Source organism: Gadus chalcogrammus, chromosome 21 (genome assembly GCF_026213295.1).
Source record: "Gadus chalcogrammus isolate NIFS_2021 chromosome 21, NIFS_Gcha_1.0, whole genome shotgun sequence".
NCBI classification, from domain to species: Eukaryota; Metazoa; Chordata; class Actinopteri; order Gadiformes; family Gadidae; genus Gadus; species Gadus chalcogrammus.
In genome coordinates, this window is record NC_079432.1 from 211,934 (window position 1) to 229,224 (window position 17,291).

At 47.5% G+C, this 17,291-nt stretch overlaps 3 protein-coding genes across 3 annotated transcripts; 1 reads left to right on the forward strand and 2 right to left on the reverse strand.

Moving 5' to 3' along the window:
* Positions 1-823: 823 nt before the first annotated feature.
* On the reverse strand, positions 824-3,004 carry LOC130374199 (E3 ubiquitin-protein ligase TRIM39-like). Its single transcript, XM_056580848.1, has 2 exons — positions 2,867-3,004; positions 824-2,758 (listed from the first exon to the last, which is right to left on the reverse strand). Exon 2 carries the CDS (start codon positions 2,754-2,756, stop codon positions 1,128-1,130), a length of 1,629 nt encoding a protein of 542 aa, XP_056436823.1. The 5' UTR covers positions 2,757-2,758; positions 2,867-3,004; the 3' UTR covers positions 824-1,127.
* Positions 3,005-4,002: 998 nt separating this feature from the next.
* Positions 4,003-6,882, forward strand: LOC130374203 (filamin-A-interacting protein 1-like). The gene is made up of 2 exons (XM_056580852.1): positions 4,003-4,755; positions 6,178-6,882. The coding sequence occupies exons 1-2, from the start codon at positions 4,102-4,104 to the stop codon at positions 6,352-6,354; spliced, it is 831 nt and encodes a 276-aa protein (XP_056436827.1). The 5' UTR covers positions 4,003-4,101; the 3' UTR covers positions 6,355-6,882.
* Positions 6,883-7,326: 444 nt separating this feature from the next.
* On the reverse strand, positions 7,327-13,976 carry LOC130374833 (uncharacterized). Its single transcript, XM_056581810.1, has 6 exons — positions 13,676-13,976; positions 11,943-13,567; positions 11,320-11,323; positions 10,189-10,258; positions 9,409-9,503; positions 7,327-9,300 (listed from the first exon to the last, which is right to left on the reverse strand). The coding sequence occupies exons 2-6, from the start codon at positions 13,563-13,565 to the stop codon at positions 7,676-7,678; spliced, it is 3,417 nt and encodes a 1,138-aa protein (XP_056437785.1). The 5' UTR covers positions 13,566-13,567; positions 13,676-13,976; the 3' UTR covers positions 7,327-7,675.
* Between the last annotated feature and the right edge of the window lie 3,315 nt (positions 13,977-17,291).

A 17,291-nucleotide genomic window follows, 5' to 3' on the forward strand; every position in this document is an offset into this window, starting at 1 on the left:
AATCAGACTCAGCAGGTGAGGCTGCTTCAACCGGCCGTCCTCCACACACACTCCCACGCTGACATGTGCTGAACAATATCTGACTAAACAAATCTAAATATGCTTACCGTTGCAGTTTGAACAGACATCATTTTAATGCGCAACAATGATAAACACAATCCTGGATGAGCTAGAAAGGAGAGGAGAGATAGGAGAGAGGAGGAAGAGAAGAGAGAGGAAGGAGAGAGGAGAGACTAAGAGGAGAGGATGGAGAGGAGAGCTGACAAGACAAAGTCACGGTGCTCACACACATTGGGGGAATCTTTACATGTAGTCACTGTGAGCTTTGTATCGGTGTGTTGCACTTGTTGGGTTATGTAAGGTGGACATTAAAAGTCATTTACTGGCTCATCAGCTACAAACGTGTGCAGTTATTATGGGATTTTAATCTTTCCTTGAATCCATCATGTGTAAATGTTTTTTTTATGCAACGTAGTTGTTTTTGTTTTATCCCAATGATAAAGTACCTATTCTATTGAATACACATTTTACTGAGAATGTACCTATTCCACTGAATACATACTGAGAATGTACCTACTCCACTGAATACATATTGTACTGAAAATGTACATATTCCAATGAACACATATTGTTCTGATAATGTATACATTCTACTGAATACATATTCCACTGAATATATATTGTACTGAGAATGTAACTATTCCACAGAAGTTGTCCTCATTCTACTTTTAGTACATTTTTATTCAAATCTCAAAAGGTACAAACATTGTATTGTATCAAACATGATTCAAAAAATAAACGAATATTACTAATTAGTTAAATCAACTTATGATAAGGTTATCAAAATCAATGTTTCACCCTATCTAATACATTTATTTTTTTATTAATTAAAAACATAAAAAAACATTCAGATAAAAGACATTGAACATTATAGTGTAGTCTTATAGGTTATAATGGGTTATATATTTTATAGTACAGTGTTAGTGGCTTCATGAATTACTCCTTAGAAGACAGTGAAAAGTAAGATATGAATACAGTTCTCTCAGACCTCCCATAGTAGAGATTGTAATTCAGGAAACAACATTAGTTGTTTTGTTGTTTGATTATTTTATTACCAAACAAAGGTCCTAGTCTGTTTGATTGACAGGTGAGATGATGAGGGGGGCAGAGTTGTTACCTTTATGATCACGGAGGCCTGGGCTGAGGAATGGATAGAGAGGCTCACTGAAGGTGCAGCCAGTAGAAGAGTAGAGATGAACCCTGGCTTCCACATCATAGAAGGAGACCACACCCTCATCATAATCAACAAACACCCCCACCTTCTGGAGTTCAGCTCTCAGAGGGAGACGGACAGAAGGGTTATCACTAAATACCAACCCATCCTGGTAGTAGTAAAGAGTCCAGTAACCCGTCTCAGGGGTCCACACTGTCAGACCTTTTCTGACGATGGACTCTCTGACCACTCCTAACCACCATCCGGTCTTGTCTTTAACCTGGACCTCAAAGTAAAATCTCCCTGAGGAGAAGCTCTGCCTCGTGAGAACAAATGGATACTCTGTAAATCTCTTAGGGTTGTCTGGGAGTCTCTTCCTCACACCTCCATCATGTACTTGTTTCCCATCCTCAGACAGGATGAGCCTGGGATGAGCTGTATCAGGATCCAGAGTCACATCTACTTCATACTGCTGGACCCTCTTCAGTTCAGCATCATCAGGCAGCTTCTTCATCTCCATGTTCAGTGTCTCCTCCAGCTGATCCAGGGATCTCCTCAAGGTCCCTACGTATGACGGAGGACGGACCTCCACCGTGGTCCAGTCCCTGGTGGGTGGAGGATCCTTCAGGGATCTGAAGGCCTGGAGGAAGTGGAGGTGGTCTTCAGTGTGTGAGAGCTGCTTCACCTCTGAGCTTCTATTGGTCAGATCTTCTATTTCCTGTTCCAGCTCTTTGATGAGGTCTTCAGCTTGTTTCTCTGTGGATTTCAGTTTCTCTTTAACCATTTGGTTGAGATCATCCTGGCACTTTTCAATGTGGCGCATCAGAGCAGTGAGGACCTGCACACCATCAGCTATCTCTCTGTCTGCGTCTGCTTTGCTGCGTTTAACTGTGTCTTTAATCTCCTGAATATTCTTTTGTCTCTCCTGGATCAACTGCTTAACTTCAGCCTCTATCTTCCCCAGCTGGGCCGTCTTCACTTCATATTCCTCCTTCAGAGGTATAACAGGATGTGACTTGTGGTCCGTCACTGTGCACAACAGACACACACACACCTGTTCAGTCTGGCAGAAGAGCTCCAGAAGTCGGTCGTGTTTCTTACACATCCTGTCGTCCAGACGGTCCATAGGCTCGACCAGCCGATGTTTCTTCAGGCCTGCGGCTCTATGGTGTGGCTCCAGGTGGGTTTGGCAGTAAGAGGTAAGACACATTAGGCAAGACTTCACGGCCTTCAGCTGGGTCCCAGTACAGACGTCACAGGGAACTTCTGCTGGTTCAACACAAGGCTGCTCTTTTACTCGTAGGGACGTTCCAAACCGATCAACCATCTCTGAAATTAGGATATTGACCCGTAAATCAGGTCTTGTCTTGAAAAGCTCGTTGCAAACAGGACATTTGTACTTGACTTGTTCATCCCAGAACTTAGTAATACAGGCTCTGCAGAAGTTGTGTCCACATGGTGTGGAAACTGGGCTGCTGAACACATCCAGACAGATGGAACATGAAAAGTTCTCTTCAGGCCAGGAGGTGTTAGCAGAGGCCATTCCTAGACACAGACGACAAGGTTCATGTATTGAGCAATCCCATTATTCTTGTCATTCCATTGCGGGAAGAGAGGTTTAAACTTCCCTCAAAGTTGTTCTTCTGTACTGACCTTGATGCTGTTTCTGTCCGTCAGCGTGTTTCAAAATGCGTTTTATGTTTCTCCTGAACGAGTGCACTGCTTCCAGGTCGGTTGCTTCGGTTGATCTGGACCTTCAGTTTCGTTTCGTCAACATGAAGTCCCCTCCCCTCCTCCCCTAACCCCTGGCTCCTCCCCTAACCCCTGGCTCCTCCCCTAACCCCTGGCTCCGCACTCAAGACACTTGGCTGCAATGCATTCATGCGCTGCGTTGGCCGATTCAAATGCGTTGATGTGTGTTCTCTTCTTTCTCTTCTATCTGGAGTTAAGTGACCCGGATTTCCGGGGCTTCCCGGAATACATTATATCCAACCCCGATACAATTTTCAACAAACACAGACAGAGAGCAAAAAGCTGTTGATTGGCGCTACGCTGCTGTAGGAACTCTCCCCGATGTGCACGCGCACAATCACATGATAGAAGAAGAAGGAGTTAATGAATAACTAATTGTCTCGTCCAAAGTAACATTCTAGTTGACGAGGTTTAAACCCCGGATTCAGTTTCTTCCTTCCCGCTAATGATTGATCAGGTGTCGCGTCACTCATCAGTCAGCTGTCAATCACCTTGTCACTCACATGACCACGAGGACACCAGCTCCGCCAATCAGACTCCCTCCCCCGGACACAGAAACAATAACAAAACGTAGCAATGGTGCCGCCATCGAATAAAATAACAATGCAGTATAAAAAGTCATAAATGCAGGCTACTTCATGATATGTATCACATTATGGGGCATGATTATCTTTGTGTCATGTTGTGTGTCAGTAGTCTGTAACCTGAAGCACATGGGGTTAGAACAGAGAAGGCATACCCCTCCATGTTCTGAATCTTCTTCTGCTGGACCGAATACGTCTTGAAAGGTAACCAGTGAAAGCTGAGGAGGAGTCGGGGTCCTGGGAGGGGAGCAGCGCTTATTATTATGGGATGTGAGGAGATGAAAGCCCAGCACATGACAGACTGAAGGCCTGAGACGGAGATGCAGACGGACGCCGTGGCGCGCTACGAGGAGGAGGAGGAGGAGGAAGAGGAAGAGGAGGAGAGGGAGGAGGACGAGGGGGAGGAGGAGGAGATGCCCGCCGGCTTCATCAGGAACTCGGTGCTGGAGGAGAACCACCTCATGAGCAACCTCCGCCAGCAGGGGCTGAAGCAGCCCGCCGTGCCGGAGCGCTGCCGAGCCGGGGGCCGCCAGGAGGTCCTGGATCCCCTGGATGAAGAAGAAGGAGGCGGGCAGGCCGCCGGAAAAGGCCCCGCCCCGGGTCAACGGGGGGCCCCTGTTCCACGGGGCGGAGCTCACCATGTCCCAGAAGGCGGGCCAGCCGCTGCACATCCGCGTGACGCCGGACCCCCGGAACAGCACGGCCACCCTGGAGATCAGCGGCCCGCGGGCCGAGGACTTCTACTCCACCACCACCGTCATCCCCACGCCGGGCCTGCAGAGACCCCGCATCACCATCGTGCCGCGGCCCCCCTCCGGCCCCCCGGGGCCCAGGGCCGCCGGGGACCTGAGCTGCAAGTCCCCGGTCACCATAACGACCGTCTCCAGGGCCTCGTCCCCGGACCGGAGCCCCGGCGCCCGCTCCCCGGTCTCCGTCCTCTCCGTCAGCAGGAAGTCCAACATCACCACCACCGAGGACAACCGGATCCACATCCACCTGGGCCCCGCCGGGCCGCGCCCGGGGGAGGGGCCCGGGGGGGCGGGGCTGAGCGTCCGGACGCTGGGCGTGGCCGAGGGGAGGGAGACCTCCACGGGGACGGTCCTCCGGTCCCCTCGCCAGGCCGGCGCCACGGCGACGGGGAAGATGACGAGCAGCATCACCATCACGCCCATCACCTCGGCAACCTGCCGGCCCACGCAGCCGCCGGTGAGTACCCCCCGTGACCTGTGACCCCCGCTGGGTGACCTGTGACCCCCGCTGGGTGACCTGTGACCCCCGCTGGGTGACCTGTGACCCCCGCTGGGTGACCTGTGACCCCCGCTGGGTGACCTGTGACCCCCGCTGGGCGACCTGTGACCCCCGCTGGGTGACCTGTGACCCCCGCTGTGTGACCCGTGACCCCCGCTGTGTGACCCGTGACCCCCGCTGGGTGACCGGTGACCCCCGCTGGGTGACCTCTGACCCCCGCTGGGTGACCTGTGACCCCCGCTGGGTGACCTCTGACCCCCGCTGGGTGACCTGTGACCCCCGCTGGGTGACATGTGACCCCCGCTTGGTTCCTTCTGGTCTCTGATTGGACGGTTTCTTCCTCAGTTTGTAGAGAGGCTCTTGTTGAGGAATGAGTTGAGTCTCAAAGAGAACATTCCTCTGAACAGTGTTTAAAGGTGACATGTTACACCACCAGGTGTGAGGGTGATTAGCCGTTACCAGCCGTTGTGAAAGGATGCCTCTTCTTACATCACAGGTGGGCGCGTCCGCCTAGATGTACGACGGATAGATGAGCAACGTTGGCTACAGTCCACTGGGTGGGCTGGTACACTGATCTATCCAGCATACATCTAGGTGGACACGCCCACTAGTGATGTCAGAAGAGGCACTCTACTCATGTTGACATGCGTTCATGCATGACGTTAAATTCAATTTCATTTTATTTGTATCCCCCTTCATCCCAGGTACAGCCTCAGAGCGCTGAACAGGCCGTGTGTTTATGAACCGTATTGAACGGCCGTTGAGTCCTCGCTGTAGATCAGATGAATGAGTGACTGCCGCTCGCTCCCCTGACAGAGCTTCACTGAGCACACCGTTACGTCATTTACATTTAGGTCATTTAGCAGACGCTTTCATCCCGAGCGACTTACAATAAGTGTTATCGTCTTAAGAAAATAAAACAATAAATCTCTGTCGGTACAATAAGGATGTTCATAATACCAAGTGCCAATCACCAACAATCACTAGGTTAACCCGTTCCCCGTATTCAACAGAGATAGCTAGGATAAGCTGCTACATAACTAAGTACTATAGCTCAATACAACACACAATAAGTGCGTACATTAAGTGCCAGGATGTACAACATACAAGCAGTCGGAGGGGAGGGGCTTGAGGCCTCTCTGCACAGCCAGCCCTGCTGGGCGGAGTCTAGGAGTTCACCTGCAGAGTCCAGGTGACCTCTGACCAGGTGGGTCTCGGGTCTTGTTCAGCCGGTGAGGGACTCTGCGGTCCTCACATCGGTCAGTGGTCGTCTGAACGCGGTCCTGAGCGGTGAACAGGCCCCGCCCCCAGGCCCTCCCCCTGACCACACCGCCCGTCACCCTCCTGACCGTCCGTCGGTGTCGTGTGTTCAATCCCCAGGCCGGCGCCGCGTCCCGGATCCCGATGTCCAGGGGCCTGAAGACCTCCGCCAAGGCGGGCGCGGCCGTCGCCACGGTAACCAGGATGGAGTCGCGCTCCGAGGGTCAGCTGATGAAGATCGAGCTGAGGAGGTCGGCCGGGTGTGGCCCCGCCTCCTCGTCGGGCGGGAAGAGCTGAGCGTCTCCGTGGCGACGGCGTCTAATCACGCGGACGACAAGATGGCCGCCGGACCCCTCGGGCTAGTGGGCGGGGCTTAGAGCCAACCGCATTTAGAGGAATAAAAACCAGGTTATTTTATGGATATTATTGTTGAATGATGATTTTTATCAATGTTATTTTATTTAGCAGGCGAAGCTGTCGACTCATTTGCATGGTTTAAGAGGACTCAAAGCACTGGTTATTCTGAACTACACGTGCCTTGACTGTAATGCCTTCTCGTTGGGGACGGCCAGCTAGAGTATATTTTAATATAACTCACATTTATACCGTGTGTTTATTTATCTGCTGCTTCCGGAGGATTCTAATCACTGAATGATCGTGTATGGAGAGTGTGATGTACACTCTCTCATGTTTCTGTCCATAATAAACAATATTTATCTCTACAGTAACACTTTCTAGGCATTACTTGGATTTCTTCGTTTTTAGAACACCTCAATAAAAGATCAAATATAGCATTCTGTAAGATTAACAATTTCAAATTTTTTAACACACACACACACACACACACACACACACACACACACACACACACACACACACACACACACACACACACACACACACACACTGCCCAACAGGTGTGCAGCCCCCCCCCCCCCCCCCCCCCAGAGTCCACTCAGTCTGACTCGGGCCAGGTGAGGCTGCTGAGAGCAGCCACCGGCAGAACACACTCACACAATATTATACTGAGAATGTACCTATTCTACTGAGTACACATTGTACTGAGAATGTACCTATTAACTGAGTACACATTGTACTGAGAATGTATGTATTCTACTGAACACACATTGTACTGAAATATGTACCTATTCTACTCAATACATATTGTACTGAGAATGTACCTATTCCACAGAAGATGTCCTCATTCTACTTTTAGTACATTTTTATTCAAATCTCAAAAGTTTACAAACATTGTACTGTGTTGTCAAAAATGATTCAAAAATAATAAAGGAATATTACTATTTGGTTAAAACAACTAATGATAATGTTATCAAAATCAATGTTTCACCTTATCTAATACATTTCTTTTTTCATTAATTAAAAATATAAAAAAACAATCAGATAAAAGACATTGAACATTATAGTGTAGCCTTATAGGTTATAATGGGTTATATTTTTAATAGCACAGTGTTAATGGCTTAATGAATTACTCCTTAGATGACAGTGAAGAGTAAGATATGAATACAGTTCTCTCAGACCTCCCATAGTAGAGATTCTAATTCAGGAAACAACATTAGTTGTTTTGGTCGTTTGATTATTTTATTACCAAACAAAGGTCCTAGTCTGTTTGATTGACAGGTGAGATGATCAGGGGGGCAGAGTTGTTACCTCTGTAATATAATCCTGGGTAGAGGAGTGGATAGAGAGGCTCACTGAAGGTGCAGCCAGTAGCAGAGTAGAGATGAACCCTGGCTTCCACATCATAGAAGGAGAGCAGACCCTCATCATAATCAACAAACACCCCCACCTTCTGGAGCTCAGCTCTCAGAGGGAGACAGACATCAGGGTTATCTCTAAATACCAACTCATCCTTGTTGCAGAGAAGAGTCCAGTAACCGTTCTCAGGGGTCCACGTGCTCCAACCCTTTCTGTCGATGGACTCTCTAGCCACTCCTAAAGACCATACAGTCTTGTCTTTAACCTGGACCTCAAAGTAAAATCTCCCTGAGGAGAAGCTCTGCCTCGTGAGAACAAATAAATACTCTGTAAATCTCTTAGGGTTGTCTGGGAGTTCCTTCTCTACATCTCCATCATGTACCTGTTTCCCATCCTCAGACAGGATGAGCCAGGGATGAGCTGTATCAGGATCCAGAGTCACATCCACTTCATACTGCTGGACCCTCTTCAGTTCAGCATCATGCAGCTTCTCCATCTCCATGTTCAGTGTCTCCTCCAGCTGATCCAGGGATCTCCTCAAGGTCCCTACGTATGACGGAGGACGGACCTCCACCGTGGTCCAGTCCCTGGTGGGTGGAGGATCCTTCAGGGATCTGAAGGCCTGGAGGAAGTGGAGGTGGTCTTCAGTGTGTGAGAGCTGCTTCACCTCTGAGCTTCTATTGGTCAGATCTTCTATTTCCTGCTCCAGCCCTTTGATGAGGTCTTCAGCTTGTTTCTCCGTGGATTTCAGTTTCTCTTTCACCATTTGGTTGAGATCATCCTGGCACTTTTCAATGCAGCGCTTCAGAGCAGTGAGGACCTGCACACCATCAGCTATCTCTCTGTCTGCATCTGCTTTGATGCGTTTAACTGTGTCTTTAATCTCCTGAATATTTTTTTGTCTCTCCTGGATCAACTGCTGGACTTCAGCCTCTATCTTCCCCAGCTGGGCCGTCTTCTCTTCATATTCCTCCTTTAGAGGTATAACAGGATGTGACTTGTGGTCCGTCTCTGTGCAGAACTGACACACACACACCTGTTCAGTCTTGCAGAAGAGCTCCAGAAGTCGGTCGTGTTTCTTACACATCCTGTCGTCCAGACGGTCCATAGGCTCGACCAGCCGATGTTTCTTCAGGCCTGCGACTCTATGGTGTGGCTCCAGGTGGGTTTGGCAGTAAGAGATAAGACACACTAGGCAGGACTTCACGGCCTTCAGCTGGGTCCCAGTACAGACGTCACAGGGAACTTCTGCTGGTTCAACACGAGGCTGCTCTTTTACTCGTAGGGACGTTCCAAACCGATCAACCATCTCTGAAAAGAGAATATTGACCCGTAAATTGGGTCTTGTGTTGAAAAGCTCGTTGCAAACGGGACATTTGTACTTGACTTGTTCATCCCAGAACTTAGTAATACAGGTTCTGCAGAAGTTGTGACCACATGGTGTGGAAACTGGGCTGCTGAACACATCCAGACAGATGGAACATGAAAAGTTCTCTTCAGGCCAGGAGGTGTCAGCAGAGGCCATTCCTAGACACAGACGACAAGGTTCATGTACTGAGCAATCCCATTATTCTTGTCATTCCATTACGGGAAGATAGGTTTAAACTTCCCTCAAAGTTGCTCTTCTTTACTGACCTTGATGCTGTTTCTTTCCGTCAGCGTGTTTAAAAATGCGTTTTATGTTTCTCCTGAACGAGCGCACTGCTTCCAGGTCGGTTGCTTCGATTGATCTAAACCTTCAGTTTCGTTTCGTCAAAATGACGTCCACTCCCCTCCTCCCCTAACCCCTGGCTCCTCCCCTAACCCCTGGCTCCGCCCCCAAGACACTTGGCTGCAATGCATTCATGCGCTGCGTTGTCCTCTTCAAATGCGTTGATGTGTGTTCTCTTCTTTCTCTTCTATCTGGAGTTAAGCGACCCGGGTTTCCGGGGCTTCCCCGAATACATTCTATCCAACCCCGATACCATTTTCCACAAACAGACACAGAGCAAAAAGCTGATTGTTGGCGCCACGCTGCTGTAGGAACTCTCCCCGATGTGCACGCGCACAATCACATGATAGAAGAAGAAGGAGTTAATGAATAACTAATTGTCTAGTCTAGTCCAAAGTAACATTCTAACAGTTGACGAGGTTTAAACCCCTGATTCAGTTTCTTTCTTCCCGCTAATGAATGATGAGGTGTCGCGTCACTCATCAGTCAGCTGTCAATCACCTTGTCACTCACATGACCACGAGGACACCAGCTCAGCCAATCAGACTCCCTCCCCCTGCTTATTATTATGGGATGTGAGGAGATGAAAGCCCAGCACATCACAGACTGAAGGCCTGAGACAGAGATGCAGACGGACTCCGTGGCGCGCTACGAGGAGGAGGAGGAGGAGGAGGAGGAGGAGGAGACGGGCCGAGGACTTCTACTCCACCACCACCGTCATCCCCACGCTGGGCCTGAGGAGACCCCGCATCACCATCAGGTCCCGCCGGGGACCTGAACCACAAGTCCCCGGTCACACATTGGGGGAATCTTTACGTATAGTCACTGTGAGCTTTGTATCGGTGTGTTGCACTTGTTGGGTTATGTAAGGTGGACATTAAAAGTAATTTACTGGCTCATCAGCTACAAACGTGTGCAGTTATTATGGGATTTTAATCTTTCCTTGAATCCCATCATGTGTAAAAGGGTTTTTTATGCAACGTAGTTGTTTTTGTTTTATCCCAATGATAAAGTTTCTATTGAATACACATTTTACTGAGATTGTACCTATTCCTCTGAGAATGTACCTATTCCACTGAGTACATACTGAGAATGTACCTATTCCACTGAGTACATACTGAGAATGTACCTATTCCACTGAATATATATTATACTGAGTTTGTACCTATTCCACTGAATACATACTGAGAATGTACCTACTCCACTGAATACATATTGTACTGATAATGTACATATTCCAATGAACAGATATTGTTCTGATAATGTATCTATTCGACTGAATACATATTGTACTGAGAATGTACCTATTCCACTGAATATATATTGTACTGAGAATGTACCTATTCCACTGAATAGATACTGAGAATGTACCTTTTCTACTGAATACATATTGTCCTGAGAAAGTACCTATTCCACTGAATATTATATATTGTACTGATAATGTACCAATTCCACTGAATATATATTGTACTGAGAATTAAACTATTCCACAGAAGATGTCCTCATTCTACTTTTAGTACATTTTTATTCAAATCTCAAAAGTTTACAAACATTGTACTGTGTTGTCGAACATGATTCAAAAAATAATAAACAAATATTACCATTTGGTTAAATCAACTAATGATAATGTAATCAAAATCAATGTTTCACCTTATCTAATAATTTTTTTTCTCATTAATTAAAAATATAAAAAAACATTCAGATAAAAGACATTGAACATTATAGTGTAGTCTTATAGGTTATAATGGGTTCTATTTGTTATAGTACAGTGTTAGTGGCTTAATGAATTAGTCCTTAAATGACAGTGAAGAGTAAGATTTGAATACAATTCTCACAGATCTCACATAGTAGAGATTCTAATTCAGGAAACAACATTAGTTGTTTTGGTCGTTTGATTATTTTATTACCAAACAAAAGGTCCTAGTCTGTTTGATTGACAGATGAGATGATGAGGGGGGCGGAGTTGAACCATGGACGGAGGACAGGAGGGTTATCATTAAATATCAACCCATCCTGGTAGTAGTAAAGAGTCCAGTAACCCGTCTCAGGGATCCACCTGGTCCCACCTTTTCTGTCGATGGACTCTCTGGCCACTCCTAACCACCATGCAGTCTTGTCTTTAACCTGGACCTCAAAGTAAAATCTCCCTGAGGAGAAGCTCTGCCTCGTGAGAACCAATTTATTACATATAAATCTCTTAGGGTTGTCTGGTTGTATCAGCCAAAAACTTCCATGATGTACTTGGTTCCCATCATCAGACAGGATGAGCTGGAGATGAGCTGTATCAGGATCCAGAGTCACATCTACTTCATACTGCTGGACCCTCTTCAGTTCAGCATCAGGCAGCTTCTTCATGACAGTGAAAAGTTCTCTCAGATCTCATACAATAGAGATTCTAATTCAGTAAACATTAGTTCTTTTGGTTGTTTGATTATTTTATTACCAAACAAAGGTCCTAGTCTGTTTGATTGACAGGTGAGATGATGAGGGGGGCAGAGTTGTTACCTTGATAACCACAGGGACCTGGGTAGAGGACTGGATAGAGAGGCTCACTGAAGGTGCAGCCAGTAGCAGAGTAGAGATGAACCCTGGCTTCCACATCATAGAAGGAGAGCAGACCCTCATCATAATCAACAAACACCCCCACCTTCTGGAGCTCAGCTCTCAGAGGGAGACGGACAGAAGGGTTATCTCTAAATACCAACTCATCCTTGTTGTAGAGAAGAGTCCAGTAACCCGTCTCAGGGGTCCACCTGGTCCCACCTTTTCTGTCGATGGACTCTCTGGCCACTCCTAAACGCCATACAGTCTTGTCTTTAACCTGGACCTCAAAGTAAAATCTCCCTGAGGAGAAGCTCTGCCTCGTGAGAACACATGCACACTGAGTAAATCTCTTAGGCTTGTCTGGGAGTCTCTTCCTCACACCTCCATCATGTACTTGTTTCACATCCTCAGACAGGATGAGACGGGGATAAGCTGCATCAGTATCCAGAGTCACATCTACTTCATACTGCTGGATCCTCTTCAGTTCAGCATCACGCAGCTTCCTCATCTCCATGTCCAGTGTCTCCTCCAGCTGATCCAGGGATCTCCTCAAGGTCCCTACGTATGACGGAGGACGGACCTCCACCGTCGTCCTGTCCCGGGTGGGTGGAAGATCCTTCAGGGATCTGAAGGCCTGGAGGAAGTGGAGGTGGTCTTTAGTCTGTGAGAGCTGCTTCACCTCTGAGCTTCTATTGGTCAGATCTTCTATTTCCTGCTCCAGCTCTTTGATGAGGTCTTCAGCTTGTTTCTCTGTGGATTTCACTTTCACTTTAACTATTTGGTTGAGATCATCCTGGCACTTTTCAATGCAGCGCATCAGAGCAGTGAGGACCTGCACACCATCAGCTATCTCTTTGTCTGCGTCTGCTTTGCTGCGTTTGACTGCGTCTTTAATCTCCTGAATATTTTTTTGTCTCTCCTGGATCAACTGCTTAACTTCAGCCTCTATCTTCCCCAGCTGGGCCGTCTTCTCTTCATATTCCTCCTTTAGAGGAATAACAGGATGTGACTTGTGGTCCGTCTCTGTGCACAACAGACACACACACACCTTTTCAGTCTTGCAGAAGAGCTCCAGAAGTCGGTCGTGTTTCTTACACGTCCTGTCGTCCAGACGGTCCATAGGCTCGACCAGCCGATGATTCTTCAGGCCAGCGACTCTCTGATGTGGCTCCAGGTGGGTTTGGCAGTAAGAGGTAAAACACACTAGGCAGGACTTCACGGCTTTCAGCTGGGTCCCAGTACAGACGTCACAGGGAACTTCTGCTGGTTCAACACAAGGCTGCTCTTTTACTCGTAGGGACGTTCCAAACCGATCAACCATCTCTGAAATTAGGATATTGACCCGTAAATCAGGTCTTGTGTTGAAAAGCTCGTTGCAAACGGGACATTTGTACTTGACTTGTTCATCCCAGAACTTAGTAATACAGGTTCCGTAGAAGTTGTGCCCACATGGTGTGGAAACTGGGCTGCTGAACACATCCAGACAGATGGAACATGAAAAGTTCTCTTCAGACCAGGAAGTGTTAGCAGAGGCCATTCCTAGACACAGACGACAAGGTTTATGTATTGAGCAATCCCATTATTCTTGTCATTCCATAATGGGAAGAGAGGTTTTAACTTTTCTGAACGTTGTGCTGTTTTACTCACCTTGTCGTTGTTCCTTTCTGCCAGACAATCTTTTCCGAAATGGATCTTATTTTTCTCCTGAACAAGAATACTGCTTCCACGTCAGGTGGGTTTGGTTTCTCTGAACGTTTTGTTTCCTCAACATGTCGTCCTCTCCTTCCGCCCCTAACACCTGGCTCCTCCCCCAACTCCTGGCTCCGCCCCCACGGTCAAAGTTCATTGACATACCGTTTCAACTTTCCCACTGTGACCTCGCCTGAATTCATGCATTGCGTGAGGTTCTTCAAATGCCTTGATGTATGTTCTCCTCTTCTGTGTTGACCTAAAAGAGACCCTGAGGAACACGTCATACATTGTGTTGATTTAGTGGTGAATTGCGACTGTGACTGGGATTCATCGATGTTGATCTATATGGGTTCCCTGGGCTTCCCCGAATACTTTTTATCCAACCCCGATCAAATTAAACTGAAACACACAGAGAGCAAAGTGTGTGTGTGTGTGTGTGTGTGTGTGTGTGTGTGTGTGTGTGTGTGTGTGTGTTTTAACAGTGTGAAATAAACCAGTCCACGGAGTGTGTAAAGATATTCTACACACTTTTGTAGTTTCACTTCCAGAGTTGGCGTGACTCTTGACAACGGGCCAAATAGATTATGAAACTGAGCACCACCTGTCATGGCCACAGGCTGATAACAACCAAACGTTGGACCCCCCGCCCCCCCCCCTATAGTGATAGGAGTCCTGAATATTACTGAGACGTACAAATGATCTAACACATAACTCATTTGCGTAATCTGCTGAGCCCAGGGTTGCCTACGTCGAGACATGGTACCTTGCGCCTTAACCAAAGGTCAAACAGCTACAGGGCCGGATCCCACGACACCGTTTACATTCAGGGCCTTTAGCAGACTCTTTTATCCAAAGCGACTTACAATAAGTACATTTGTCATAAGAAGTGCAACAATATATCACCGTCGGTACAGAGAGGAGGTACTATAACTACACAGTTAGGTACTATAATACAATACAACACAATACAGAGGCCCGGCCTGCTGGAACACGCAGAACATCACCAAGATATCATCATCGTCATCGTACCACCAGATGGGGCAGACTGCTCTCAGTCCAAGCTGTGGACAGACACTGCTCCTACCAGAGGAGGAGCCCCCTGATAAACACGCACACACTCCCTCCATCGGTGGACCACTGGAGCGGCTCACCAGACCAGGGTTGAATCTCCTGCTGCAGAGAGCTACACCCCCTGTAGCCGCTGGCCAGACGCTGCTTTCTACCTGACTTGAAGAAACGGTAACCTCAACTGAAGCCTCATCCTTGAAAAGATCATGGCAAGTGAACGGGAAATATACCCCTGCCACTTTGTTTCAAAGGTCCCATGGCATGAACATTTCACTTTATGAGGTTTCTCACGTTAATATGAGTTCCCCTAGCCTGCCTATGGGCCCCCAGTGGCTGGGAACGGCGTTCAGTGTAAAACGAGCACTAGGTATCCTGCTCTGCCTTTGAGAAATGAAGACTCAGACGCTCCGATTTCGAACTTGGCCCCATATGTCGTCATAAGGGGCCAAGTTACCTCCCTTTTCTCTGCCTCGCCCGCCCAGAGAATTTGGCCCGCCAATGAGACAATGAGCTACGACCATGCGAGCGCCACGTGTGTGTGTGTGTGTGTGTGTGTGTGTGTGTGTGTGTGTGTGTGTGTGTGTGTGTGTGTGTGTGTGTGTGTGTGTGTGTGTGTGTGTGTGTGTGTGTGTGTGTGAATACACACACTGTAACGCTTGTTCACAGAAGAAACGCTTGTACACATAACCTAGAAGTGATGTACACTTCTTTTTTTATTTGGATAACCGTTCTGCTGTTGGTGTTATGGCGCATAACACGTCGGGTTCTCTGACGTCTCTGGTATTTCCTCAAAGAGACTCGTAGTGGGGGTTATCTCAGCCATGGTTGAGAAGGAATTGACAGAAAGGAACTTTGGCTGTGACTCTCTGAAGCACATGAACTGCGACATGGAGGAGAAAGGGATTGTTGCCGACGATTGTCTCCCGCCGGAGACAACCGCCTGCAACAATCCCTTTCTCCTCCATGTCGCGGTTCAGTCGACTTCAGATTGATGTGGCAGTGCATATAGATATCTATGTATAGTATGATATTATTTAGATATAGAGCTCCAGGACTCACAGAGTGTTCTAGAATATTTACAGAACACGGCTAAAGGCTGTGTGCGCCTCGCCATTGCGGTACATCCACTGTAAACAGAGCGCATGGTACCATGGCTGCAAGCTGCTCAGGGCCACACCCCCACCCTCCTCCTTGACCCGCCTCTAATAAACGGCACGTTTGTGGAAAGCGCGTTGTGGGACTGGCTCGTGGTGGCTGTAATTCTGCACCACGGTTGAATTTCTTGAACGTCTTGTATTAGGGGCCCAGTAACAGCTACATAAAAGCATTCATAAATTAGCATTCCTTGGGAACTTTAAAGTATAGGAAGAGTTTGTTTGCGTCAACGAAGGTAGGCCTACTATAATAAATATTTGTTGTTCACTTCGGGGGTCCCATCAGGAATCTTGCGCTTAAATTAATACACTTTCATTAACGTTGTGTATGCTAAGAGTTACATGAGCAACACTGCTGACTGGGTTTCCACTGTTTGCCGCTGGCCATGGCCTTGCAGTAATACTTGTGTATAAAGGGTGTTCCGTTACATGTATGCTTCCCCTGTGTAATTCAGTCTTTTATGTTTATTGATGGTCCCGTGATGCCATCTACTGGCGAACTTTGGTATTGTTCTGAAATACGTTCTGATATGTATGCCTTGGACTCCATTACACTACATTCACTTGATCGGAAAGCATGGAGCTCGCACTCACACATCTTAACAATGATATGTTAAGAGGATTTGATGTATAATGAGATTAAGGAAACTTTGTAAACAAATTAGATGGATGGATATTCGTACGTTAGCAAGCTAACTTAGTACCTAAGCTAATTTTACAGCATTCTGTTATTCTCATACTTAAATGCTGTACTTTCATTTCTCAGTTTTACCCTGCTTCACCTCACCATAAAGAGTGAACTGCAACTTTTCGTCTGCGTGGTTTGTTGGAGAGGCATTTATACTATCTGTCGACCCTGGCAAGGCGCTGGGGGTAGAGGGCAGAACAAAGGGTTCTTTAAGGGCGTATTCACACCTGCCTTGTTTGGTTCGAACCAAAACAATCGCTGGTGCAGAGCTTTTGGGCTGGTGTGAATACAAACCATCGAACTCTGGGGCGGACCAACCAGCCGGTCCGAGACCCAGCCCGAGAGGTGGTCTCGGTTCGCTTCCAAACGAACCCTGGTGCTGATTACTCAATGAGCAACAGGTGTGTCCCTCACCAAGCCCCAGAGTCCAATCAGACTCAGCAGGTGAGGCTGCTTCAACCGGCCGTCCTCCACACACACTCCCACGCTGACATGTGCTGAACAATATCTGACTAAACAAATCTAAATATGCTTACCGTTGCAGTTTGAACAGACATCATTTTAATGCGCAACAATGATAAACACAATCCTGGATGAGCTAGAAAGGAGAGGAGAGATAGGAGAGAGGAGGAAGAGAAGAGAGAGGAAGGAGAGAGTAGAG

Excerpts from the sequence above, each read along its gene's own strand:
- LOC130374199 (XM_056580848.1), bottom strand. The coding sequence starts at position 2,756 with ATGGCCTCTGCTAACACCTCCTGGCCTGAAGAGAACTTTTCATGTTCC.
- LOC130374203 (XM_056580852.1), top strand. The coding sequence starts at position 4,102 with ATGAAGAAGAAGGAGGCGGGCAGGCCGCCGGAAAAGGCCCCGCCCCGG. Across the intron at positions 4,756-6,177 it reads GCCGGCCCACGCAGCCGCCG|GCCGGCGCCGCGTCCCGGAT; the intron begins GTGAGTACCCCC and ends TTCAATCCCCAG.
- LOC130374833 (XM_056581810.1), bottom strand. The coding sequence starts at position 13,565 with ATGGCCTCTGCTAACACTTCCTGGTCTGAAGAGAACTTTTCATGTTCC. Across the intron at positions 9,504-10,188 it reads GGGATGACGGTGGTGGTGGA|ATCAATCGAAGCAACCGACC; the intron begins GTAGAAGTCCTC and ends CTGAAGGTTTAG. Across the intron at positions 9,301-9,408 it reads CGGAAAGAAACAGCATCAAG|GAATGGCCTCTGCTGACACC; the intron begins GTCAGTAAAGAA and ends GTCTGTGTCTAG.